The sequence below is a fragment of the Hippocampus guttulatus genome, chromosome 15 (genome assembly GCF_054856545.1).
Source record: "Hippocampus guttulatus isolate MCC_2025c chromosome 15, RoL_Hgut_1.0, whole genome shotgun sequence".
NCBI lineage: Eukaryota > Metazoa > Chordata > Actinopteri > Syngnathiformes > Syngnathidae > Hippocampus > Hippocampus guttulatus.
In genome coordinates, this window is record NC_141275.1 from 5,889,793 (window position 1) to 5,917,628 (window position 27,836).

The following is a 27,836-nucleotide window of genomic DNA, read 5'->3' on the forward strand; positions in this document are numbered from 1 at the left end:
ATGGGGAACGCGGAGAGCGGTGGTGGTGGAGGCAGCTGCGACGACGAAGACATCGGAACAGAGAGCCCCGTGTTGGCGGAAGGCAGTCCGGCCTCTGCGGCCACTGCTGTCGGAGGCACCGGTACCGGGAGGGGTGGAAGACGAGTACCGAAAAATGTCTCCGTACCCACCGGTGGGCCGCCGAGCCCCGCCGTCTTCTTCGAACAAGTGAAACTAAGAGAAGCGGCGGCTCGTATTAGCGACTCTGGAGTCGTCATCCGGGAGTCTGTGCTGGCAGGGAACGAGGGAGTTCTGGTCCGCTGGCTGGAGGAGCGGTTAAACCGAGGAGAAGAATCCGTCAATGTTGAACAGTTTTGTGAGATGTTGGAGAGTAGAGATGCCCCCAGAGATGAATGCGAAGAGGTACATGAGCGATCACATCAAATGACTTGAATAACACGACCGCTTGTAGCGTACTGCATTTGAGGATGTGCACTCACCAGACTCTTCATTCGGCATACTTGCACAGTGAAGTCAATATTGGAGCAGTATAAATCTATTCATAAAATTATTGACACTATCGCCGAGGGTTTCGTTGAATAGCGTTGTAATTTGCAGTGTTGGACAACGACACTGCATGCAGAAACACCCCACAGTCATGACACTGTGAAGTGTTTCTGTTTTTTCCTTTTCAAGCTGGTAACCAAACTATTACAACTACCTCTCGGGTTTATAAAGCACATAACATCCCTGAAAATTACAACCACAATAATAAGCGTATTGTTACATTGACAGTCAAAACTGAGCATTGCTTTGTAAAGTTTTAATTGTTTACATAGTTTTGTTTTGAGTCCTGATCTTAATGAGATATGTCCAATTACAGTCGTGTATTGTAACTTCTCTTTCAGCATTATTTTCTGTGCTGCTTTCAGCCAAAATGTTATCACTTATCCTGTCAACTGTTAAATAACTTAACAGTACAATGTAGCACTGCTATTGGATGGCGTCTGGTCCAGGGTATTCCCTGCCTTTCATCCAAAGTAAGATGGAAAAGGCTCCAATTCATCTGCGACCCGAATGATGCCTGGATGGAATGCAACATTCCTATGAGTTGTCATTGTCACCTTTTCTAATCAGGTTTATTGTCAGAGCTGTCTGAACTTTGACCACTTTTGTTCAACCAAAGAATGTGAATGAATGGCCCAACAGGTGATTGTGTTTTTCAGTGTAAATGTAGCTTTGTTGGCATGTACTGTAGATGGAATGCCACTGTGGCAAAGCTGGCTCATGTGCCCAGAATTGCTGCTCGATGTCATCTTTCTGTCTATCCCTTTCTGCATTATCCCTTTTTCAGTCAACATGCATTCTATATTTCAATTCAATTCAATTCAATTGTATTTATAGAGCACTTTCGAACAGGCATCGCTGCATACCAAGTGCTGTACATGGAGCAATTTAACATATACAGTACAATAAACAGTAAAACAAATCGGTAACAAAGACGGTAGAAAGCACAGAACAGTAAAACCAAGAACAAATCTAAGTCATGCTGAGTCGAATGCCAAAGAATACAAGTGAATTTTGAGGAGGGATTTGAAGACGGGCAGCGAGGAGGCTTGCCGAATGTTCAGTGGGAGGTCATTCCAGAGAGAGGGACCAGCAACATTATTATTTAGTAATAAGCTAATGTAGACTTGGTCTACTGTACACCTTTCACTGTGTTGGCTTATGCATGATAAAAAATGTCACAAAGTGCGCTGTCTATCTCCATCTTAGGCCTTTGGACAGTTTGATGCTGAGGGGGATGGGGTGGTAGATGTCGAGAGCATGCTGCTTACTCTGAAGAACTCCAATGGAGCTAATCTACGGGGAGAGTTGAGTCATGTGATAAGGCAGCTACAGGCGTGCTCCCTAACCCCAGGTACGTGATGTGTTTAGTCAATTAACTCATTCAGTACCAGCCGATTCTGGACCAAGTCTGAAAAGACGTTTAAAAACGTCTTTGGGAGTGAAGGAGTTAAGTGCCATCAGTTGTTTTTGACCACACATTGTATACCACCTGTATTTTAAAATGATGCCTTCGTGTTCCCCACTCAACAGGTTTTGTTGACATCTTCTCCAAGACCAAAGACCGGTTGGGGGCACATGCCTTCAAGATCCTGAAATTTTTGCACAGGAATCACATTCCCAGCAGCGCTATTCCTTATCCTATTTTAGACGGCTACAACAGTATCTGCACAATGAGGTCGAGTGTGGTCCAGGACTTCCTGGAGGTCCTCTTGCAACGGGAAAAAGGTGAACAGCACAGTTTGAAGTTAACAGTTTAAGATTTAGGTTTTGTCACATTGTTGACAGTATTTGTTTTACACTTTTTGTGTGCTAACTGTTGTGCGGAATAGCTTTCAGACCAGCCGTTTGGTACAATGAAGATGACTACACACCTAAAACCGTGTTGTTGGTTTTTTTTCATATTCAGATCTGGATATCCAGTACAGAGCGGAACTGGACCGTGACCCAGATGTGGACAAGGTGAAGGTGGTCACACAGTGCTACAGCATGATCGAAGCTTCATCCAACGTTGCTGATGTTTACAAGATGACAAACGGAGAAACGACATCTTTCTGGCAGTCTGACGGCAGTGCTCGCTCACACTGGATAAGGCAAGGCCATTTGCTTTGAAATATGTGACGATTCAAGATTTACCTGATGATTTTACTCTGCCTGTTTTGATGTCGAACCTTTGTCTCCTTTGGGTTCCCAGATTGAAACTGAAACCAGACGTGGTTTTGAGGCGTCTGGCCGTTGCCGTGGCAGCTAATGACCACAGTTACATGCCTCAGCTGATCTCAGTAATGGTGGGCAAAAATCTCCATTCCTTGGACAAAATCAGAGACATCCGCATCCCCAGCAATGTGACAGGCTACGTTGCACTCTTGGAGAATGCCAACATTACACACCCATGTGAGTCATCACCTGTCAGTTGGTCTCATTTCATCATCGTTTGTTGCCCTTTTAGAGAATTTATTCTAGAGCCTGATTGGTGCACATCTGAATGAAACCTATTTTGCCTGCTGGCCACATCATCGTGTTTAGTAAAGAGCAACCTCAATAAAGACAGGAAGAAGGCAGAATGCAATGAGGTGCTTGTAAGCGAGAGCAATCACATGATTATGAACAGAACATTTTGAAAAGAGCTTTGCAGTGTGTGTCTCTGAACAGCCCTCTGCATTCACAACCTTGATTTCATGACCTGTTATGTGCCTGTAAATGATTCACGATCGATCCAAAGATCTCTGGCCTGACTTTACAAAGACTCCTCATTGTAAATTGTCACAACAAGTTGTTTGATTAGTAAAGCTCCACTTTACATCACACTGTGACTCTATAGCAATTCAGCACATGATTTCGACACTGCGCGTTCCATCAGTGTGTTCACAGCATTGTGTGTTGCTCAAACCCCAGACATCCAAATTAACATCAAGCGGTGCTTGAGCGATGGCTGTGACACACGGATTCATGGTTTGAAGACCCTGGGCTATCAGATTACCAAGAACAAAGAGGTGTCTGTTTCGGATGCTTCAGCCATCTGGTACCTGTCTCTCCTCACCTCTTTGGTCACTGCCTCAATGGAGACCAACCCTGCACTGGCTCAGACTGTACTTCAGAGCACTCAGTAAGACAATGTGTTGTTGTTTTTTTTTGCTTTGTTTTGTTTTTTAATAGCGATTTTTGTCAGCTATGACAAACGTAGAAGAAACACGAAGCGAATCCGTTTCATTCTTCAATGGTCTGACAGATTTTAATTGACTATGCTGCTCTTTCCAGGAAGGCATTACAACACATGCCACCATTGTCACTTACGCCGTCATCTACCAAGTTCCCCAAGTTCTTCTCCTTGAACATCTTAGAGGAGGTGGATGCATTTCTCCTCAGGATAGCAGAGTAAGGCCCTGACTTTCCATCATCACACTCACCCAACACAGCCTCGCTGAACTGATAAAGCTGACAGCATCGCATGAGAGACAGGCTCAAATCAATTCTGAGCCTTCGTGTGCTGATGACCCACTTTGTCAATTACACCTAATGTTGCATTCCCCAGTTGTTCTCTGGGACTTTTATTCGCAGCTTCATCGTGACAAGAATGATATTATCAAACATAACAATTAAAGCTTCTTTACAGTTTCATTGCATGATCCACATTGGACATGTTTCTTGACTGGTATTGGCCATACTGTATTTATACCATCATATATTACAGTATACGCTGTTTCTCTAATAACGTTGGTTATTATGTTGTCGTTGCTTGGAAAATGTATTTCACTTACATTTTAAACCTCTGAGCTTTCACTAACTGTGTCAGACAATAACAACACCCAAGTCATGACCAACACCAGTGGACACACCCACTGAGGCATAAATACGGAAGAGACTCCACGCCTAAAAAATTGAGAACTGAAGAAACCTTTTAGATGAAATATGAAGCGTCGTCTACAAATAGAAACAGTTTCCCTCATTCAACTTTTGTGACCCCTACTCTAAGGTTTACCAAAAATCAATGATCGGGGTGGTTGATCTCCTGTTTATTTGTATTAAAAAAAATACCATTAACACATGTCAGAGTTAAAATCCCGAAATGTTAAACATATGAAATGTTAATATTCAGACATATAAACATTAAAACACTCCAGTATCTCAAACGTCACATTTTTAAATGTCTAACCATCATCCAGGTATAAGAAGAAATTAAGTTTAAAAAAAAAAAGCTTTTATTTGGGTAACCTGGCTCTCATCCATCAGTTTAAATGGTTATTGTAAAAGTGTGACAAAAGGCCAAACATGAAATAGAAGAAATACACACAATGCTTGCTTGGTGAGGTCTTGTGCAAACACGCCAATTTGATGCGTGACCTCATGCATGACTTTGATTCCAAGTTTTACATGACTACAGAAGACAAATTTGGTCCACTTTAGAATGATATCATTTGGTATGGTTCCGTTGTAGTATTCTCATTTAACAACACTTCATTCACCTGGTTCACTGTTGTTTAATTTTTTTACATGCTTTAAATGTAACTAAATGCCTGTATTTTTCAATTTGTACCTGGGAAGTTGCTGTGTGAGTCCTGATGCAGAGCTGACCCTCCTCGCCTTTGCCCTGGCCAGAGGGAGTGTGGCCAAAATCCTCCAAGCCCTTTCCTGCATCAGCGACCGCTTAACGACAGAATACAAGGCCTCCTCCCTCATCTCGTCAATGGCCGCAGTTCGGCTGCAACTACTTTATCAAAATGGTAATGTCTCCGGTCTTCCATCTTTGTCATTCACGTTAAGAAATACTGAAACCAGACCTTTGTCAAACACCGGTCTCTACCAAGTCTAAAAAATTCAAGCCACCCCTGTGCAATCATTCATTCATTCATCCATCCATTCATCTTTTTATTTAATTATTTTCCTAAGACATTTCAGTTGGTTTCAGTTGTATGCACATTTTCGCTATTTGTGAGCCAGCGGATAGAGGGGCCTGAATGGTACTAATTTCGTAAACTTTACGAAATATCGCTTGCATATATCTATGTGTATAAAAGTTTTTTTAAAAAGTAGCAATATATTTGGGTCCTTTCAAACTAGATTTTTCACAGCACATACTGGCAAAAGCTGTGTGATATTTCATAATGAGATCATATCAGATCAACATCTATGTGACATCACAGGGAAGCCCCTCCAGCTGCACTTGCAGGCATGTGATGCGAAGAGTAAAGAGGAGAAATCAGGACCAGAGAATATGCTGACAGAATCCTCTAATGGAGATGGTAATAGTAAATAATACAAGTGAGCACACTTTCTCTAATCTTGGTATGACGCAACACTAAAGGACAACAATTGATGCTCCAAAGGTTTTCTCACTGAAAGTGGCAAGAGGAAAGCCACTGTGATCCTGTCAACCGAGGACCAGAGCAACTTTCAAGTCACTCAGATGAAAATCAATGTGAGTGTCCTTAACGATGGTGATAATGTCTGCTCATTTTGCTGCTCTTCACATTAAAAGGGAATGAATACATAACTGCCTCTGCATTCATGTGATAAGGTGCGAAAAGGTGCCATTGGGGCGAAATGTGGCTTGGTGTTTGCCTACAAAGACGAAGAACCGTTTGATGCCGCAAAACATTTCAAGAGGTTCAAAAAGTATGATACGTGGGACTACAAAGACTACAAGGAGTTTGTGCAAGACAAGTAAGAAGCACTTTTTGTATGCCTACAATGATGCATTGTATGACTCAGTTTTACTTCGGAAAAGGTCGCGTGGTTTTTAGACTTTTGCCTTTCTTTGTACTCTGTTATCTTTTCAACTGTCACATGTCACTTTCATGCGGTCACCATGCCAAAATGCAGTGCTATAACGCTGATTCTTACATGACCTTAACTCAACTGTATTTATAGAGCACTTTAAAACAGCCATCGCTGTATACAAAGTGCTCTACATTGAGCAACTATCATATAATACAACAATAAAGCAATAAATCTGAAACAAAGACAGTCGACTGATCGATGGCACAGCTGAGGTTGTTGAAATTTTTGATATTTTTTGATGCACAATTGGATGAATGCTTTTATCTGAGCATTCATTCAGTAAATGCAAAACACATCAGCGTTTGTGTCTGGAGTGTGGATACCCCACAGCAGCTTGGGGCTTTGGCTGAGTGGTTTCAGTTCAACGCTGACACATCATGTTGTCACTTGACCTGCAGTGTGAGGATTCCAGCACTGACTGAGGATGAGCCGATTGGCTGGTTTGAGGTGGAAGAGGACTGGAATGATGTGGAGATCAAGCTGCAGCAGTGTCGTGTTGCAAAGGTAAATTCTGTCTCAAGATCAAACTGGCAAGTGAACGACCTTGTATCCTTGAGGTGCTTTTCCCCCCCTTGCGCGTTTGATCCCAACACATGATTCCATAACACTGTTTTAGTTCAAATGATTTCTGTAAGAGCTGTAGAATGTACATATTTAATCTTGATCGGGTGCAATTTTGCTATTTAATCGCAAGTTGATTTGGATCACTAGTGTGACATCATACCATCACAATATAGTGTAACCTAACAGTAAATTTGAAGAACTCACTGCACAAAAAAAAGAAAATTAAATTTCAGATAAGGAGTGATATGTATACCGAAAATTAGCCCAACCAAACTACCTTGTGGAAGCTGGACTTTTTAGATGAATTGCTTTCACCAATTTCTCACTCATGTCTCTGTCTCCTCAGTTTCTGATGGTCAAGTTCCTGTGCACCAGGCAGGACTCTGCTGAGCGTCTTGGGGTGCAGTCCCTGAGCTTCAGTGGATATTCGTGCGGTGGGACAGAGAAGCTTGCAGATCTTGACGAGCTTAGTTCTCCAGGCGAGCACTGCAAAAGCGAGGCTGTCACCGGCCTTTGCCTTCTGAACAAGACTTTGTTCTTCATTCAACAGCTCACACAAAATATGGTAATTAGAAACAACACTACAGCATGTTTCCTAATGATGAAAGTGTACACAATTTACCTAATTACTGCCTTTGGGAAAAAAATACATGTGATTAAGCCACCACAAAACAATGAATGAATTGGTTGCCAGCCAATTGCAGGGCACACAGAGACAAACATCAATTCACATTTATGTTCACACCTACAGATAAATTAGGGGAAGTCGTTTGTGAGACGGATATTCTAACCCAGGGGTGTCAAACTCATTTTTGTCGCGGGCCTGATTTTAATTAGTTTCTCTTGTAGGGCCGTTATGACTGAAACCATATGAAGAAGTCAAGAATAACGGTTTATTCACCTATTGTTGAAGTTACAGTCATGAGGGTATTGGTACCACGAAAATATTTACAGTGTCACTCTTATTTATTACAGATGAGAATTTGAAATTTTGGTCGAGATTTTAGCAGGCATCATGAAAGTTGACTTCTTTGATTTGCTTTTGTGGGCCGCAGATAATGATGTGGCGGGCCAGAGATGGCCCCTGGGCCTTGAGTTTGACACCCGTGTTCTATTCCCTCGCTCACTGTGCTGGCCATCGAAAAATGATGTTAGACAATATTTAAAGTTGATGGATGGATGGATACAATACAATACATCCAATACATTTTTATTTATGAACTGCTTTCACAACAGTTGCGTTATGGATGTATTAAGTGATCTATGACACCACATTTCATTACTCAATGCTTTGAATTGAAGTCATGTCAAATTTGAACAACAGCAGCACAGGACCTATCAAACAACTACAAAAAACATTTTGTTACAGGAAAAAAAGGAAATCACAAAATATTCATTCATGTAAAAATGCAGTCTTAATGTTGAGTTGGGAGACATGATTTGAATGGTTGTCCTTTTTCGGCATTTGATTTTAAGCGCTCTCTTTTCCCTTAGGATTCCTCTCACCTAAAACTAAAGTACCTTCTGGACTTCACTGGGCTTAATGTGGACCTCTTCTGGAGTTTCTACACTAAGCTAATGGTGATGTAAGTAGAAGCAGCCACTCTTTTTCCCTTGCATGACCACATTGCTGCAGTCTCACTCTCACTTGTAACTGTGCTTCTGGCTTCATTTCAGTGAAGGAGAAGATGTGTTGAAAAGCAGAATTCACCTCCTCCAGTTGCTACAGAACTGTTTCTCCACGCTGCCCAATCCATTACACTCTCAAGGCCCAGAGATGAGCAGCGCAACCGTTGACCGAGCCCCAGATGGGCCATCCACATCCAGCAGTGCAGAGCTTGATTCCGTCAGGGCTGTCGAGCAGCTTTACTCTCATCTCTGCCACAGTACAAACCATATGCTCATGATCCATCGATATCAATAACAGTTTGAGACTCCTGATAATATTGTCATCCCTTTGTTTTAGTCGTGAATGAGCCCGAGGGGGCGACATTTGTGGAAAATGCCTTGCACAAAGAGGCCGTGAAGGCCATTCTTAATGGTGCAGCTGTTTTCTTCCCTGATAAACACGTTCGGCGGGACAAACTGTTCCACCTGATGGTGTGTGTACATATTTATTCTTAAAAATGTATTTTTTTTGTTGACACAAGTTGAATGTTGGAGGTTTTTATTGTGGGGGTTTTTTTTCTTGCAGAAAAATATCACAGAAGATCAGTTGCCATCTGTAAAAGTTACTTTTGAGTCACTGTGTAACTACTTCAGGTGAGTACACTGAAGATTTGAACATGTCATATTATCACATACTGTACATGGATGTACGACATATTGTACTCCATGCAGTGATCTGGATCCAAGTGGCCTTCTCCTGCTCCCACCTAAAGGTGCCCCTTCTGACTTTGACATCAGCCCAATTTTAGCAGTGATGGAGACACTTCTGCTGGTGGCAACACAAGAGGTGAGACCACTGACAGCTCTTTTAATTACGGTGATAAAAAGAAAAGCGGATTCGTAGTTCTGTTATTCAACAATTGGCAACATGTTGTTTTTTTTTAGTCCTATCTTAGGTTGTTTCACAGTGTGATGTTTTTTTGATGCATGTTGCTTTTCTCTCCAGTGTGAAGTTATGATGTCAGAGGGCAATGGTGGACCCAGTCGGCAGACAGTGTTGCTGTCCTTGTTTTGGGCTCTTCAAGGGAGCCTCCTCTCTTGGTGCTACCTCCAGCTTAAAGGACCCACCTCTTCTGCTGTTACCATGGAACTGGCCAGAGTCATCTTATTAAAATGTAAGACACACCCTCGTTTAATATTTCAAGTTATGAATTAGAATATTCTATTCTAATTCAGTGTCTTTATCTGAAGGCCACATTTTGTAATGCAATCAATTTTAAGAGGAGGACAATGAACTTGAATGTGTTGCTCAAACCACTTTTTTTAAAGTGCATATGTTGATTTCTGCTCTCTCAACAGATGTAGAACAATTCTTGGGAAGTATCAGAAGTGTCCTAGGTTCCCTGCTGGATAAGTACACTGGCGCTGAGATTACGGACAAACTAGGCAAATCTATCATTGCCACAGTCTTCAGACAACTGGTAATGTTCAATTATAGTCATGATATTGAATTGGACAGTTGTATTTGAGTTGAGATTGCTGAATTGAATACAACATTTGCTCTTGCAGCTTATTTTCCTCCTAGAACTTTCTTCTTTGGACCTTCCTCACTGTGTGCTGCTCAAGAGCTTCTCTTCTCTGATTGAGCTGCTCAGAAATCTGTCCAGTGGTACAACAGACATTTTTTCAAAGGTAAGTGTAATCTGTGTCTTTTCAATGGATCTGACGAGACCTGTCACAAATGAATCTTTTTATAATTTATTGTTCTATCGATTATTCTACTCTATTCTATATTACTAACTGTGGTGACATTACAACAAGATATGCCCCTGTGGAAAAATTCTCTGCCTGTACTGCAGTGGAAGCTTTCCACCCAAAGTGGGCACATAGGACCATGCACTTCCACACCAGATGTATGACAAAATTACCATTTTAAATACGAACAAAATATTTGCAAAATAAATACTCAATACATTTCATTTGTCATAATACATTCCTCAGTGTGTGTCCAAAAGATCCACTATTCATCATGAATCATTGACCATGACATTGTTTAGGCGAACCAGGAGAGCTGGCACCAACCCCAACAGCCAGTGGTGCTGAGGACCTGGACGATGGAGTCCTCTCATAACTATGAAGATAGCCGTCATGAAACCAACATCTTTGCCTGCCCCGGTGCTACATCGTTTGAAGTCGAATTCGATGAACGCTGCGAAACAGAGAAGAGGTCAAAAGAAACATTGCTCTTTTCTTTACTGCTTTCTATCAATCCAGCCCATTCTCATCAGTACAGTTATTCATCAGAATAGGATGTGATTAAATTGGATTTCAGTACATTTTACTCAGGCACACAAACATATATCTATATTCTTTTGATTTTCGTAGGTATGACTACCTGGAATTCACTGACTTCAGAGGTGGAAAAGTTCGCTACGACATGAAGGTTGGAAGTGAAAAGTGGCCAAAGGTAGGAATTAAGCCATTTTACCTCAAGATGCCTTCTTATAGTCCGTACCTTTAACACGTGTTGCTTCTTTCTGTCTCTAGAAGGTAACATTTGACACAGGCCCTCAGCTTCAGTTCCTCTTCCATTCTGATAGCAGCAATAACGAGTGGGGTTACAAATTCACTGTAACAGCCATGGGTCTGCCAGACATCACCATTTCGTGGATGTCCGACCTGCAGTTGCTTGTGGCTCGACTAATGGGGCGTCTCGCCTGCAGAACCATGGCGCTGAAATCACCGCATGGTGAGATTGTTGTCTAAAACTGCATGGTTCCGAACGTCAATTCATTTTTGCCCATTTTGAACCTATGGCATAAAAATATGTAGTGCGTGACCGAGTTATTAAACCACCACTCAGTTTAAATGTTGCCTTAAATTAACATCACTGGCAATTACCAGAATCATTTTTTTATTGTTTCTATACTTTTAATGCTGAAATATAGTGTTCAAAGGTACTGTTTTCTAAAACTGCACAAATCTTAGGAAATGTCTTAAGCAGTGTATACAGAATATTCAACCCCCCCCAAGACTTATCCATCCTTGTCCTGTAGAGTACCAGTCATCAAGTTAATTGTACATATTAGCTGGTAGTGTATTTACAGGAGATTTTTTTTCCCTGAAAATTGATGATGTTATTTACCATAATTCCCTCCCATAATTATTCAGAGATACGCTCTGTGAAAGAGCTGCCACCCTGGAAAGTGTCCCATGTTCAGTCTTCGCCACTTTGGAAACCCATTCTTCGACATGGGTTTTGTGAGTCAAGAGACACGGATCCGACAAAAACAATTCAGGTAGTCAAAACTGTTCTGAATCCTGCAGTCATGTTCCATTTGATTGTCATGATCTGACCTTCCCCACAAGGTTGTAATCTTACACTTTTTTTGTGTGTGTGTCTGTATGTTAGATTAGCAAGTATAATCTTGATGATGTTATGAGGCTGCTGGAAGACTTTGCCCGATGGAACCCTTCCCAGGAATCCACAGACAGCAGAACAGAACTGATGAGAAACCTTGTGCAGTCCTGTAAAAAACAGGCAATCAGGAACGAATTAGCTACAGGGTCAACGGCAGACCATGCTGTGAATGCCATTTGGGCTGTCATGATCTACCACACACCAGTCCTTATCCATGCCCTCAAGACTTATGGTAATGTGTACTACATATCAGCTTTAATAGCACAATCTCCTTATTTTCTTTTTATTTTTGTTCTGGACAATGAATTGGTGCATATAGTATTGGTCTTACTTTCTAAAAATATTTTTTTCTGTTTTACTATTTCATGTTTAGTCAATCAAGAATGCAAGTCCTGTATAAATGAGGACTTTGTACAAGTTTATTTGATGGCAGATAGCATCAGAACTTGGATGGTAAGCTTTACAGGATCCACGACTCTTTATGAATTGCTGTTGAATTTGCAGTGTATGTGATCACGTCCATGAGCTTGAGTTGTGACCCATGTTTTCTGTTAGTTGGAGATGAAGCAGAGATATATTGTTGGGAAATTGAACATTCCCGATGAGAAAGAAGGAGGCACTGAGGAGGTTACAATAGAGACCTTGGGTGAGGATCCTTGGTTCTTATTGTCTTTCCTCATTGTATCATTTGTCTAATGTGACATCATTTCTTTCTCGGCAGCTGAGATGTGCATTGAGAAGTGCCTCCTGCTCTTCAGATTTTCACCTTGTGGTATGACGTACCCCGACGGTGATTCTTCCAAAGCTGCAGAGGGCAGCAGTGCTCTTCTTCTCTGTCCAAGTTCAGTCTTAGAAGATGATTTCCACGCTAGTTCCTCACTCGAACATTCAACAACAGCATCTACCCAGGAGACTGTTGAAGCAAAACCAGTTCAGAGCGAATCCTCCAATGTCCTCACCCCCACTTGTATCCACTGCAAGTCAGACAAGAAAGGCTCCACAGAAAGCCTCTCTTCCTGGGGAGGCGGCAGTCCAGCCTCACCCTCGGCATTAACCCATAAAGCCCCATTCAGTCGGGCACGGCTACGCCTCCTGTCATGCCGCTCGATGGAAGAACCCCGCACATCCCCCTCCGTCAAAGATCGCTACCCAGTTCTCAAGCACATACTCAACTACATAAAGGACAACGCCCTCACAACTGCAAAGTATGTGACAGCCAGTCTTATTGTATAGCGTTTATATGATTTATGCCATGCAGCTTTTAGTCATGTTTTTTTTTTTTTTTAATTCCATAGTGTCCTGCAGACGTTGTCGCTGAACAAAGCTCAGGCTGTTAGTGTTTGCAAAGTCCTGGAGCTCGTTCAGGAGTGTTTGTATTCTCTGGGGAAGCCACACCTCTTTCAAGCACCTTGCATCCTGTTCCTACAAGAATTGTTGACATGTCAGAAAGACTTCACCAGGTACATGTTTGAAGAAAATTACAATAACGAGCAGTACTGCATACATTTGTATTTTAGTGACTCATATCAAAGGTAATGGGAATAGCTTAATAGGCGAAAATGTAACACTCTTGATAGTTGATTTCCTCTGTTCTTTTTCAGTTACTTCTCTCAGTTGTCAGACAGCGGGCGAGAGCTAGGGGAGCAAGTGCGACGTTCCTACCATCAGCTGGTGCTCGTTCTGGTTGAAGCAGTGCAAGGATTCAGTCATCTCAATGACAAGTCAGCATATTTTTCCATTTCCATTTCAACTGGAAAGTGACTGGAGCCGACAAGTTTATGTCGTGACCAGTATAACCTTACCCCTGTCACTCCTTCCCAGAGCTCTTCTACCAGCCCTGTCTTGTGTGCAAACCTGCTTGCTGCACCTTCTAGACTTGAATTGGGATGTGCACGACATTCCCCTCTTCCTGAACGTCAAGCTTCCTGAACTCTTACTCAGCATGTCCCAGGAGAACATTAGTGTTCATGACATTGCCATCAGGTAAAATCTGAGCCACGCGAGAAGTAAATTAGGCATAGGAAGGTTTATCAGTATGAAATGTGTACCAGAGGTTTTACATGAATGTTGAATTATTCTGTGGTCTATGTAATTTTTTCAGCCAGTGGACAGAGGAGGATGAAATTGCAGACTACAAGAAGAACCAAGAGTGGATGGATGAGTGCATGGATGGAATGTTTGAGAAGTGGTACGACAAAATTGATGAAGGGGACTCTATGGAGGACAGCCGAAAGGTGCGTGAAAATAAAAGTCCAAAAGAGTTTGATTGAAGTTTCGCAATTTTGAAAAGTAATTTCATGTGCTCTTCCATCTACAGATGCACATGTTCATTGCACGTTATTGTGACTTGCTCAATGTCGTGATTTCCTGTGATGGCTGTGAAAGGATGGCACCGTGGCACCGCTACCGATGTCTGCAGTGCATGGATATGGACCTCTGCAAGACATGCTTCCTCAGTAAGCTACACACCACTATGTATATCTCGACGCGTTCAAGTTAAAGAGCCAGAAGCATTATCCACTGTGCTAATAGGATGAAAGTAATTTGATGAAACCAAAATGTATGTTTGTTAAATAGGTGGTGCCAAGCCTGAAGGCCATGAGGATGACCATGAGATGGTAAACATGGAGTATGCCTGTGACCATTGCCAGGGACTCATTGTCGGCAGCAGGATCAACTGCAATGTGTGTGAAGACTTCGACCTGTGCTTTGGATGTTACAATGCAAAGAAATATCCTGACAGGTGACACATTCAAATTCAAACACTGGTAATTATTTTTCTTTTAATCTCATAGTTGTACGGAGCCACTAACACTGTTGCTGTTCAACTAACCTTTAGCCACCTGCCCACGCACCGGATCACAGTTTACCCGATGGTGACCATTAGAATAAGCGATCGGCATCGTTTGATTCAACCATACGTCCACAACTACTCCTGGCTTCTGTTTGCTGCGTTGGCACTCTATGCTTCAGAGGTGATTAGCGAGAAGCAAATAGACGGTGAACCCTTGGACAGTACCACCTTGAGCCAAGCGTCAGCCTTACAGACATGCTGCTCCAAGCTCATCACTGACTGCTTGCTCAAGGGGCAAACCAGCAAAGGTATCAAACCCCAATTTAATTTTTAAAAAATTCAAAATACAATTATTGTCAGAGGTCCTTTGTTTTTTTTTGACTAGTATGGAAAAGTACAAATACTCATATAACTTTGAACGTGTGTCAAATGCTGCGGACTTCCTGTAGGTCTTCGCTCTTCAGCTTTGCTCAATCTACTGTTGTCCAATGACTCAGCCTCCGACGGTGAGCTGTGTCCAGCCTCCCCAGAGTTCTCTCAGGAGGTCAGTACTGCCACAGACACTTCATCTCTCCCTGGGAGTACTGCAGCAGTCTGCTCCCCCTCATCACCCAAAGACAAGGTGAGCTACAAACACGGATATTTGTCGGCTATCGTGTGTATGGCACTTTGCATTTGATGCGCATGTATGCGTGTAACATATCTACTTGTTGTCATCACACCTCAAGAGCAAGCCATCAAGAGAAGACCAAAAGTCGAAGGAAGTGAGCTCTCCTCCCAGTGCCGCCGCTGAAATGTTTTTACCAGTGAGCACAGCAGAGGTGGAAAAAAGAAAACTTGTCACCCAAGACACTTTGGAGTCAATCAGCCTTAGCAAGACACCATCCATGTCCAGCGAGGAGCCCCTTTCGCCTGTGACACGACGTAAGTTCCTCAATAAGCTTGGTTTATATCACTGTTCATGTAAGGTAAGACTTGCGCAGCTGCCTGATTCTGTTCTATTTTGAACAGCTTCAGAGTCTAGTCAAGCATCCAATTCTCCAGCATCAGATAATGTCAAGGGGACTGATGACCGGCTTCCCAAGGTCCCCCTCCAGGAGCATGTCTTTGCAGAGTGCTCCAGAGAGAGGATCCTGGGACTTCTAGCAGCCATGCTACCATCTGTCAAACAAGTAATTCATTAATTTAAGTAGGTTTAGGAAGGGATTACATGTCCTTTTTATGATCCTTAAATGGTTTCAGAGATACACTGAGATCAAAAACGCCACCTCTATGTAAACACACCAGCTGAAACCAAAGGATGCTAAATGAGTGAACCTTTTAATATTTTTCCTGAAAATCATCTATTGGTCAGTCATATGTTGTCCTTTGTTGTCTGAAATTTGCATCAAATATTTTATCCTTTTGTTGTTTATGATTCATGAAAGGACTTTTATTCTGAATCATGAATTGTTCCCGTTTTTCCTCTTTTTAGGAAAGCACTCTGAGTCTGCCAAGTGTCAGCTCCATTCTGCACCAACTTTTCAGGGCAATCATTTCCAATGCTGGGTCTCTTAATGAGACATATCACCTTACCCTGGGGCTACTGGGACAGCTCCTGATGGGAATCCCACCCATTGAGGCTGATTGTGCTGTCACAGAGGCGCTCACAGACAAGTATGAGTTGCTGACACATAACGAGACAGCTCTTTGTGACACTCACGGGTGGAAGACCACCCAGTTGCTCTTCAGCCTGGGAGCTGTCTGTTTAGACAGGTATTGTTCGCTTCATGCTACAGACTCATACTACTTGCACCACATGACTGAAGCTTGCTGTTCAAGAAAATATCCCTGATTGTAATGCACGCCTACTCTTCTCATTCACAAACATTTAGGTTTTTGTACGATTTTTGTCATCCTTACCCATCTCTTTTTCATGTTTTTCAGTCGTATAGGTTTGGATTGGGCGTGCACAGTAGCAGATATTTTACATGATCTGAACACTTGTCCTGGTTGGAGCACCATCATTGCTGCCTTCACTAATCATTGTGTTCAGCAGCTGCCGCAAATTCTGAAACGCACCAACCTCTTCACCTTGCTGGTGTTGGTGGGCTTCCCTGAGGTAAAAAAAGAAGCACAAAATGTAACATGCTTGTTTGTACTTGGATCATTTTATTTGACACAAATAATGTGTAATCCTGTGCCTCTCAGGTGCTGTGCATTGGCACGCAGACTGTGTTCATTGACAACGCCAATGAACACCACACCATGATCTTACTCAAACATTTCACAGAAACAAACCAGGCGGCAGTGGTGGATATCAAGACTCGAAAGAGAAAAACAGGTCAGTATTCTAGTAGTGTAGGAACACACGGTCGGCAACACGGCAGCAATGAACCTTGTGGGCTTTACTTCCTTTAATAGTCAAAGACTACCAACTCATCCAGTCTCAGGATTCTACAGCATACCTTGCAAGGCAAACTGAGGGCCAGTGTCCGCCAAAAACACTGCTCAGCCGCTACCTGAACAACTTCATTTCCATCATCTGCCACCTGCTGCAGACCAGCCAGGAAAATGGCTCTCTTGATGGGGTGGAGGCTTCTTGGGTTCTCTCTTTAGCTCTTAAAGGACTCTACAACACGCTGAAGGTACCTTGAAATCTGCAAGAATGAAATATGATCTTACCACTTAGATCTGCAGACGATCAGTGTGTGCACATTAGGAACAACGTGAATCAATAAAACATATTGGAAAGCCTTATCTTTTTATCTCCTTGTTCTTCTGTGTAGAAGCATGGAGTGGAAGAAGCTCAGGAAGCCATCCAGCAAGCGGGATTAACTCAACTGCTTGTCAGCAAGTGCAGCAAGGGGACGGGTTTTAGCAAACTGTGGTTGTTACGAGATCTCGAGATTCTCTCCATCATGCTCTACTCCTCTAAGCGGGAAATACATTCCATGGCTCAGGACCCGGAGCGGGATCAAAGGGAGCAAGACAAGGCGCACGACTCAGACCACTCAAGCAGCATAGCTGATGACCCAGATGACAACAGGCCGGAACCACTTGACGGTCTAGATGAGGAGACTAAAATTTGCTTTCAGGTGACGAGGGAGACAACTTCTTTTTACTGTTAAAAATAAATAAGAGGGAAAAAATAGTTACATATGAATGAACTCGGTTCTTCTTTTCTGTACAGATCACCCCCGATGCCTTGAATGCTCCTCTGCCCATCGTACGACCCATGTATGAGTTACAGATGAAAAAAACAGACTTCTTTGCGGAGGTGCAGAAGAGGTTGGTGTAAAGAGGTTCTCCATTCTGTGTTATCTTCTGCATCTAAGATTTCCCACTTGATCATGTGACGTGCTCGTTCATTTCCAGATTTGACGGAGAGGAAATAAAAAACGATGACACAGTCCGGACTTTAGCGCAGAAATGGCAACCACCCAGACGGCCTCACTCGGAGGACAGGAACACGAAGGCTGTCGACACTGATATGATTGTGGCATCTTGCATTGTGAGTTATTAGCTAAGAAATCGCTTTTAAATTGAAATTTGAACACTTCCCTGTGGCTGTTTTCCCCTAACAGGTGTAATGTCAGAAAGCATGACTGTTAGTGAAAAGAAGAATTGGAATTGGTCCAGAAATGTTATGATGAGTGTCATAATTATGAATGTTTTCCTTTGACAGTCTATGCCAGGTCAATGTGAAAAAGCCACCGAAGAGGTTAACGTGGTGACACAGAGACTCATCACCAACTCTGAGAGCGACTTGCAGATCAGTTACGCCAAACAACGGCGTACGAAAAGCTCAGCGCTGTTGCACAAGGAACTGGATGTTCGCAGCAACAGGGCAGTTCGTCAGTACCTAGTGAAGGTTAACCACGCCATTTCCACACTGTACGCTCGCCACGTGCTTGCCACCCTTCTGGCCGATTGGCCAGTCAAGGCGGCCTTGAGCGAGGAGGCCCTGGAACTGAACGGCACGTCTCACATGGCTTACATCCTGGACATGTTAATGCAGCTAGAGGAGCGGCTACTGTGGGAGAAGGTGGGACGAGCATCAAAAGTATTATTGTCAATTTGATTCCACTCAGTCTAAAATAATGCCATCGTTGTTCAGATTCTCCAAAGGGTATTGAAGGGCTGCAGCCAGAGTATGCTGTGCAGTCTTTCCCTCACTGCTTGTCAGTTTATGGAAGAGCCCGGAATGGCAGTGCAAGTCAGAGAATCCAAGCACCCATATGACAACAACACCAACTTTGAGGTGCGTGGATTTTTATGTTTCCCTCAAAACATCAGAAGCCATAGCCAACAGCTTTGATTGTTCACTGTTCGCCAATTTGAAATGTGCTAAAATTGTTTCGCAAGGGTTTATAAGTGTTTATACGTTTACTCTGATATGCCTTAGCCATTCACTTTTCATTTTTCTACGGTTTTAAAACACCATTTTGCATCTCTCTTTCGCTGTCAGGATAAGGTGCACGTCCCAGGAGCCATTTACTTGTCTGTAAAATTTGACTCCCGCTGCCACACAGAGGAAGGTTGTGATGAATTCATTATGTCCAGCAGCAGTGACTTCCTTCAGGATGTCCACATCTTTAGTGGCTCTCCTCAGAAATGGTCTGATTTTGAAATTCCAGGTGAGGGTCCTTTTCTTATTTGTAATTTCACAACTCCTTTTTGTCGTAGTGTCAAGCTCTTGTTTGGCGATATCTTTTCTCAGGTGATACCTTGTATTACAAGTTTATGTCAGACATGAGCAACACAGAGTGGGGCTACAAGTTTACGATTACAGGAGGCCACAGGGGTCGCTTCCAGACAGGTATGTAGAAATAAAAACGCCACTCTTCCAAATGCCCAAGGTCATCTTATTGAGCCGTCTTGTTGGCTCTGTTTTTACCCTCTGTGCTTTTGCTTCTCCATCGAGTCAGGTTTTGAGATCCTGAAGCAAATGTTGGCTGATGAACAAGTGCTCAGTCAACTGCCATTGACAGACATCTGGGAGTGGCAAGTGGGCGTGGCCTGTCGCCAGACTGGGAACCAGAGACTGAAAGCCATTCACCTCTTGCTCCGCCTCCTGCAGTGTCAATCCCAGATGTAAGTGAGAGGACCAATTTTTACACTGGCTTTATCTCCTTGGCTAATTATGACATCAGTATATCCCCTTAAATCCTATTTTGTCGACAAATGAACTAGTTCGTCTTAGAAATGGGCTCTATCTAACATGAATAGAATTTGTTTCCAGACACATGAACATGTCTTTGCTTGTGAACATAATTTACGAGAATCAAGGGCGGGGAAAAATCCCATTTAACGTTCAACAGGTACTGTTATTAATACCAGATAATACAATCTTAACGAATAGAATATTGACTTAAGTTTCTTCCGTAATAACCAATCATAAACATTTGTTGACCATTTCTAATCTTGGCAAATACCGGTGTATATTTTCAAGTGATGTCAATATAGAATGTATGAGACTGCTATTTCAAGAGTCCCATCCATCTGGATATTACATTACATCAAACCTTCTTTGCATTTGTCTGAGCAGGCTTTGCATAATAGCCTTCATATATGCCTCGTGTTTTCCATCACAATCACGTGGTGAAGATTGCATTTCGGAATTTGCCTATGTGGCGACTCGCTCAATTTCCATCTGGTCAAACTGGCAGTGACATCCACTCATTATGTGATCTCAAGGTTAGGATGTCCTTGAACCAAACAGAGCAGCAGTCAGAGCACGATATCGAATTGGTCAGTTGGATTCGCAAGATAGTTAAAAACTTTTTTTATTTGACATTGGACAATTAATGTAACATAGTCAATATAATATGTTGCCTTCATGAGAGTCTTGACTTTATGCCCGTTACCTTTGCTCACATGAACTACTGGTTTGATTGAATCGCAGCTTTTGCAAGTTCTTTTGCCTGTGTACACCTTTTGTTTCTGATTCAATCTGGATTTGTTTGCACTGCAGAGCCTATGAGCTGACCTTGCTTCGACCTCTGTGGCAACTCTTTATGTCCATGGAAAACAATTTAAGCCAGGATCCAACCAGCATCACTGTGTTGCTACCTCTTCACAGAGCTCTCACTGAGCTCTTCTTCATCGCAGAGGCCCGTGCCATTGTGAGTAAATTTTAACCACACATGCTGGAAAAGACCGGTCACATCTGGTATTATGTAGACTTGAGTTTGTTGTTAATGGGAAACAAATGGGAAGTGGATTCAGAGGTGAGCCGTTCTGTCGTTTGACATTCTGCAGCAGTCAGGCCTCCTAGCCATCATCACCAGTCTTTCGTTATTGCAAGCCAAACCAAAACTGCATTCGTCAGTCGGCCACTCCGTCATCGTTATTTTCGCTTCCGTCATCACGAAATTACAGTTGGTCAACACTATTTTAGGACCACCAGATCTTCTTCTTCTTCGGCGGCGGCATATCGGCAACAGCCAGTCAGCATCAGGAACGTTCGACTTATGTCACACACATTCGCAGCACAAACACTGCTTCTAGTCCGGTAACTTGCAAACTAAAAAAAATATATTCCATAGTATCTACAGTCAATAATTACAATCATGTCTTTGACTGAAACACTTAATAAATAAATATATAACATAGCCGTGTACGCCTTGCAACCCGGCCGTAGATAAACCAAAGATAATAAAAGTCCATCACATGGCATTATACTCTCGACTCTCCAGCGATCTCACTCTCTCTCTGGCAGACGTGACTCAAACCGAAAGTCATTGCTCCCAAAATATTCTCCAAATAAATACTTTCACCAATATCTATTTATTTATTTGATTTCACCATGAAGGTGTATATGCAAATAAATACGTAAAATATTGGGCTCCAACATAGATCGCAGATTTCTGTTTTCCTGGTAACCAGTCAAAAGTAATACTGGTGCCAGCGCATCTGCAAAGTTGAGAACCTTAACAGTGTTGAAATTTGACTTGGACTTTCCTCAAATGACACTTTCCCTTGTGACACGGGTCGCTGATGTGAGGTCAATAATAATAGTAATAATAATAGGGAGAAGGAAATCCACACAACATTGTAGGCTTTACCTATGTCGGTATCTGTGTCTCAGTGACACAAGCAATGTTTTTGCTCAGATCACCTGCTCTCCCAAAGCCCCGCCCTGCCATCTGCTAGACAGCACAGAGCTGCACCGGCACCCTGCTCGCTTGTCCTCCATCTCGCTCTATCTTCTTACATTGAATTATTAATACCGGTAGTAAATAGTCTCCTGGATTATGAATGTGCAGATAGGAGTTTCCCATCCGTAGGTGCAACACGGGCTCTTCCCTTCAGGCTACCTCACAATGTTTTAGGCTGCTGCTCTGACAAAAAAACCATAAACAAAAACATTATAAATTAATGGATACCAGATGACTTATTGGTCAATATTGAATTGTTTTACCCACACAATCCCAGAAAGTTTCGAATTAAAAAGTTGTTAAGTACTTATGAACACACACCAGATGGCAGTATCACAGCAAGTTTTTCCTGCCTAATTTTTCATTGTGCATGTATACAAGTTGATTTCAAAAGTTCTCTGAGCTTCTTGTTCAACTTCATGTTGTGTGAATGAAAGCTGATGTGTATTCAATTTAGCAGGGGAAAATTGGTGTTGGGATTTGTTAAGGATGTTCGACACAATAATACCAAGAACTGTGCCAATGGCGGCTCGGAGTTTGTAACACCTGTACTGTGCTTGGTCATTCTGAATTTTACGTTGACATACCGGCAAACATTCTGCCGTGTGGATCAGTTCTCTTTTTATGAGCTTCCATCGATTGAGAATGTGTGAACCTTTAACCCCAGGAAGCGTGAGTTATATTTAAGGTGCACTACCGAGTCTAAAAATTGTGCTCGGATGTTTCCCAACACAAACACTTTGGGAGGCTGTGGCAGACCAAGGCCTCTGGACTGTGTCTACAAAGGGATGCATGTTCTCCATGTCGATGGTTTCGGCCCATTTCGCGCTGTCGTCATCTTATCTGTATTCCTCAAACGCGTGTGCTTAACCTCTCTTTAGTAGTGGAATCACTCTTCACTGTGTTTATGGATCACAATAACTCTTCCAGCATTCCACCGACCATTATTTGGCCTGTATTCTGATTTGATTTTCTCATTGTTATTGACGAATGCTGCAGCAGATCATTTATCCCCGTGACACATTGAAATTTGCACTCATTGTAAATCTGACTGTACAATAATTTATTCGCGAATGTACATCAGCAAACATACAGCTGCCTTCAATTCCTTCTATGTCGGTAATTCCTCTTCTGATTTCAACGTGCAAAAAAACCCGATAATGCAGCCATCCATTCACTGAACCACATATCGTCACTCGGGTCGCAGGTGTACTGGAGCCTCTATCCCAGCTCTCATTGAGCGAAAGGTGGGGTACACCCTGAGCTCGTCACCATACTTGTAATCAAAAACAAGAGTGAATACAATAGATGCGCATACTGCTGTTGTGATCATTTAATTCCCCTCACGGGGTTGATGAATTATCCATCTATGTATTCTAAATAGTTCCACTTGTATGTGTTTTTCAGGCACAGGGCATCCTCCAGGAGTACTTGTTAGCGATGACCACCGATGAACACCTCCTAAATCATACAGCACTGGTAAGGTTTTAATTTTTTTCTACAATTTGACCATGTGCATTCAAATCATCCCTAAAAAATGTGGCTGGGAAAAATTCACAAAGCACACAGTGATGATTGGCACTCGTCACATTTGTACACTCGGTTTCTTAAACAAGTGCTCATTTGATTGAACGGTCAAGGCCAAGGTTCTCTTTATGTCGTGACTCATCAAGCTGGAGATGCCCAGTGGAGCGCCTGCCCCCACCCCCTTGTTTTGTATGTGTGGGCAGCACTCAGAGGACTAATGTATTTGGTAACTAATTACAGTCCATTATCATTTGTGTCAGAGCACGCCTCTGTGTTCGATGTACTTAACCTTAAATAGAGCCTACGGGTTGACCAAAGCTGCAGAAATGATGTGGGGAGGTGGAAAAAATACAACAATGTAGGTGGATCTGTAGGTTTGGTTACCTAATATTCCTGAAGGGTGGGGGAACGACGACACTATTCAAGTACAGCAGAGTAGTATGTTGTTTACAAAATTTTTTCACTTCAAAGCCAGAGTCTTGCTTGGTTTCTGTCCTTATAAAGAGAGGAAATCATGTAATATCAAATTAATAAGTAAGGTATCTTATGGAGTGACGGAAACAAAAACAAACGTCATTCTGCACCGCCAATTTGTCATTGAAGTACTTTACTACTTGCTTCAAACGAGCTACACGAGCAGGGCCACCAACACATGAGCGAGGAACAATGCGCCAGCTATTGCAAAGCATTCTGGGACTTGGAGTATCAATCGTGTAGCGTACATCACGTGCTAACTGGATAATTCAGATGCGTAGAAATGTCGTGGTCCAATTGTCAGTTCCTCACCCTCAGGGTTAATACACTGTGTGACAGAAAATAGAAATAATAAAATCAGAGTGAACTCACCCCCCCCCCCCCCCCCCCAAACCCGCCTCTCCATCTTTCTTTCATTTTTGCTGTTTGGGTACTCATGTCAAAAACAAGTATGATATACTTTGGCACCATCCTGTGGCTTCTTAGTGTCAATGGACTACGTTGGAGTGAGTTGAGGAGTTGTATTTCGACAAAAATATCGCTACCATCTTGTCGTATCAGTAGGCCGTTACAGTTTTACTTTTTTCTCATGGACTTTGGCTATTTACGTCCAGGCTCGGTCCCGATCCTCCATCAATAAGGTGGGTAGAATAAAATCAGTATTCACGGTGGTACGAATGGGTCTTGCGCATATTTTATTGAAGCACGGTCCGGTCAATGCTGCTGTACATTTCAAATAAGTGTTTTCTGCTTTGTAATTGTAATTCCTCATTAACGTTGCCAGAATTTAAAGGCTTGGGGAAAAAAAGTGTCAACTTGCAAAAGCTCTTGTGTTGATGTTCTCCCCAGGCATGTATTCGATTCGCACACTGATTCCTATTCATTTTGTCATGTAGGCTTTGAAGAACATCGCTGCCATTAGCCTGGCTATCAATTACCCCAATAAGTCTACCAAGCTGCTGAGCGTGTCCCAGTGAGAGATCCGGAGGGAGACATATGAAGGGAGCAGCCTAAGGGAGCGGACACACATCTTGATCATGAAGGGAGAAGGGAGCGAAACCTCCCTGAGCAGCCAGTGCTCTTTTTCCACTGACAGGAAACACCCTGGCGGCTTTTTGCCGTACTCTGGAACTGAGCTGCTTGTGGCAGGCTCGACAAGCACTTTTTACATGTATTCACGATCCCCTTTGCCTTAGATGAAGCCCATATGTCTTGCATGTGCATTCACATGTAATTACAATGGGGTCACACACATTTTTTTTGTTTTTTAACTGGATGATGCTGTGCTGAAAGGGCCGAAAGGACTTGGTTTGCCAAATTCCCAACTCTCAAGAAAGCATGTCCCTCTTGCCTTAAAAAAAAAAGTGTGTGTGTGCGCGCGTGTGTGTGTGTGAGTTTGTTAAAAAAGTGAAGGCACAGTAGAGGTAAAAAAAAAATAGTTGAACTCTTCTCTTGAATCTTTCCTGTCTTTCTCTGTCCCCCATCTTCACTATATTTTTTCCTTTCCAGATACTTGATATAGAGAAACTAACATAGGATTTGGGGGGGAGCTTTTTTCCGAGGTTTAATCAGTGTCCCAAGAACACGCACCTCTCTGCCAGATAAACCCGATGCCTCGTCGTGGCATCGAATGGGGATTTGGGACAAGGGAAGACTGAAAGCCTCTTGTGAGTGTGTTTCTCTCATCACTTTATTCAAGTGCAGTGTCCTCAAGGGACTCGCCTGTGAATTGATACAAACCAACTGTAAAGTCATCTCATGAGAATGAATAACAAAAAAAAAGGCCCTTGCATCTCTCTTAAAGGCCTTTAGTTTTATCCACAGACTTTATTTATTGTTATTTTACGACGTGTACCTCGACGTTAGATAGTCTCGATGTCGTTTCAACGTCAGACTAAGTGGGGCCATGAATAACCGTACACGAGGCGAGTGTGTATTGCAGAGTAAACACTCTTATACCATTAAAAAGAAGGGACAGGCTTCAGGCGATGAAACATAACTGACTGTTCGTCTAAAAGTCTACAGATGAACAAGTTAGATGATTGACACTCTCATTTTATGAGGATATTTTCTGGAGGTAATGTTGAATCGCATGAAGAGAAAGAAGAGAGTTGATTAGCCGAATGCCGACAATTCCATGCACTTTTTTTTTTTTTTTTTCCGGGCAAGTTGACGGTGGTTGTTTTTCAGCTGTTACTGTGCTATTCGTTTGAGATAAAACGGGGCGGGGGGAGAAAAAAAAAGATCTTTTGTTGTAGAAAATAATGTTTGTTTATGCCAAAGAAACCCACAGCCGTGAGAATCTCCAAATGGGCTCCTAGCTGAGTTCCCTTTAGATTATTACATATCACGAAAATGAAAAGGTTGTGCAGAAGAAACATTTATAGATATGTGTTTTGTTTTTGTTTTTAAATGTTTTGGATGATAGTCCTATGAAATAAGTAGGAAAGCTCAGTGCTTTTGTTTACACCAACATCAGCTTGAATTAAATGAGGACCGAAGTAGGTAATTAGCCTCCTCCTGGCTTCCGAAAGGCCTCACCAATCTACAATGTGCCTAAGATTAACAATGAAGCAATCATAACTTCACGAGTGGGGTTCATTCATTTGATTTCAAAGACGAAATGCAATATTTTCTTTTGAACGTTCTTTTTTTTTTTTTTTTTTTTTTTTTTTTTTTTTGGTAACTTTTTACTTTTAATGTTGCATTGTTTTTCTTGAGGATGCCGGATTCAAGGCATTTGAATGTACATACTGTATCTTGTGAATAATAAATCGCACCAGAGATCGATAGCAATCCCTTATCAATATCATATTGGTCACAAGCAGATGGACAAGTCAGATTTTGTATGCATGCCACATTGAAGGCAAAAACTACTACTTGGGTTGAACCATTTCTAATATAAGAAAAATAATAAATCAAGAGAAATGAGGTCAATGTAACCCGCTGTCTTCTTTTTCCTTTTTTTTTAAATGTGTAATACATTATTTCTTTCCAGAAACAAATGCATTGATTACTAAGCTGACATTGATCAGAGCCCACACACTGTCAGAAATTAGCAGCAGCACATCACAGTTTTTTGTTTTTTTTGGTGCCTCCACGAAAACTACAGCTAAAAGCAGTAAAAATAAATAAATACCATGCGGCACATTGCTTTCCCTTTACTGCCATGCTGCGCGATGTGCTTTTTATACACGACGCGGTCTGACTCCCTCCCTGCAATCTGGAGCCTCGCAAGGTAATGATCACTGATGCGATAATGACATCAAATGGAGGAAATTCTCAATAAGGCTCCGGGTTGATTCGGTTCCCCCTCTGTACCTTCCCGGAGATCCCTCACTGTGCATGAGTCAGTTCTCCCTCCTCTGCCTCGTCTGATCGTTTGCCATCGTGCTATCTTTTTTAAGAATGACAAGCTTGGAGAGAAAAAAAGCTCATAGGATTGTTTGCACCCTGTGCTTGCTTGTGACAGAGATACTGTATAACAATTGGACTGTATTCCTCATGGAGCACCGGTGCCAAGTCTTAAGCTTTCATATACAAAGAAAGCGGAATTAGGATTTGATCCCCTTGGCAGACTTCATTAGTAAACACAGAACAGGTGCGCCTGCTGGAGGGAAACGCCCTTCTCTCCAACTGGAACAAAACAAATACAGGACATGACACTTGACTGGTCAGTTTTAATAACAAAAAGCAGCATGTCAATGTTATTTTACTGTACAGTTACCGTATTGGCCCGAATATAAGACGGCCCTGATTATAAGACGACCCCCTCTTTTTCAAAACTCAAGTTTGAAAAAATACTTTTTGAACACCAAATTAATTTTTATACAGAAAATAATTACAGTACATCTGAAACAAATGATTATAACAATATATTTGAGAGAAAAAGCATGTCATTTTGCCTCATTCAAATCTAAAGCGCAATCACATTCGTAAATGAATGGCTTCTGGTTTTTGAAATGTAAATGACATCATAACT

The 27,836-nt window shown here is 42.2% G+C and overlaps 1 protein-coding gene across 2 annotated transcripts; it reads left to right on the forward strand.

Moving 5' to 3' along the window:
- Window positions 1-26,796, forward strand: zzef1 (zinc finger, ZZ-type with EF hand domain 1). Of its 2 annotated transcripts, none has more exons than XM_086130458.1 (54): window positions 1-402; window positions 1,756-1,900; window positions 2,080-2,274; window positions 2,456-2,639; window positions 2,741-2,940; window positions 3,442-3,652; window positions 3,805-3,921; window positions 5,089-5,267; window positions 5,688-5,786; window positions 5,871-5,962; window positions 6,062-6,207; window positions 6,723-6,828; window positions 7,235-7,453; window positions 8,383-8,474; window positions 8,566-8,774; window positions 8,855-8,988; window positions 9,083-9,150; window positions 9,229-9,343; window positions 9,503-9,671; window positions 9,856-9,977; window positions 10,066-10,188; window positions 10,554-10,723; window positions 10,882-10,963; window positions 11,044-11,245; window positions 11,668-11,795; window positions 11,909-12,149; window positions 12,291-12,370; window positions 12,473-12,563; window positions 12,639-13,122; window positions 13,213-13,377; window positions 13,519-13,638; window positions 13,739-13,900; window positions 14,019-14,151; window positions 14,235-14,373; window positions 14,495-14,660; window positions 14,757-15,019; window positions 15,161-15,333; window positions 15,440-15,635; window positions 15,723-15,883; window positions 16,186-16,466; window positions 16,638-16,812; window positions 16,902-17,034; window positions 17,115-17,338; window positions 17,480-17,788; window positions 17,884-17,981; window positions 18,069-18,204; window positions 18,379-18,738; window positions 18,811-18,954; window positions 19,162-19,330; window positions 19,414-19,512; window positions 19,622-19,787; window positions 20,668-20,818; window positions 23,261-23,332; window positions 24,751-26,796. In XM_086130458.1, the coding sequence occupies exons 1-54, from the start codon at window positions 1-3 to the stop codon at window positions 24,829-24,831; spliced, it is 9,081 nt and encodes a 3,026-aa protein (XP_085986584.1). In that variant the 3' UTR covers window positions 24,832-26,796. The 2 variants fall into 2 exon arrangements, with proteins under 2 accessions (XP_085986584.1, XP_085986585.1); XM_086130459.1 differs by having other exon boundaries at window positions 15,209-15,333.
- Window positions 26,797-27,836: the final 1,040 nt, after the last annotated feature.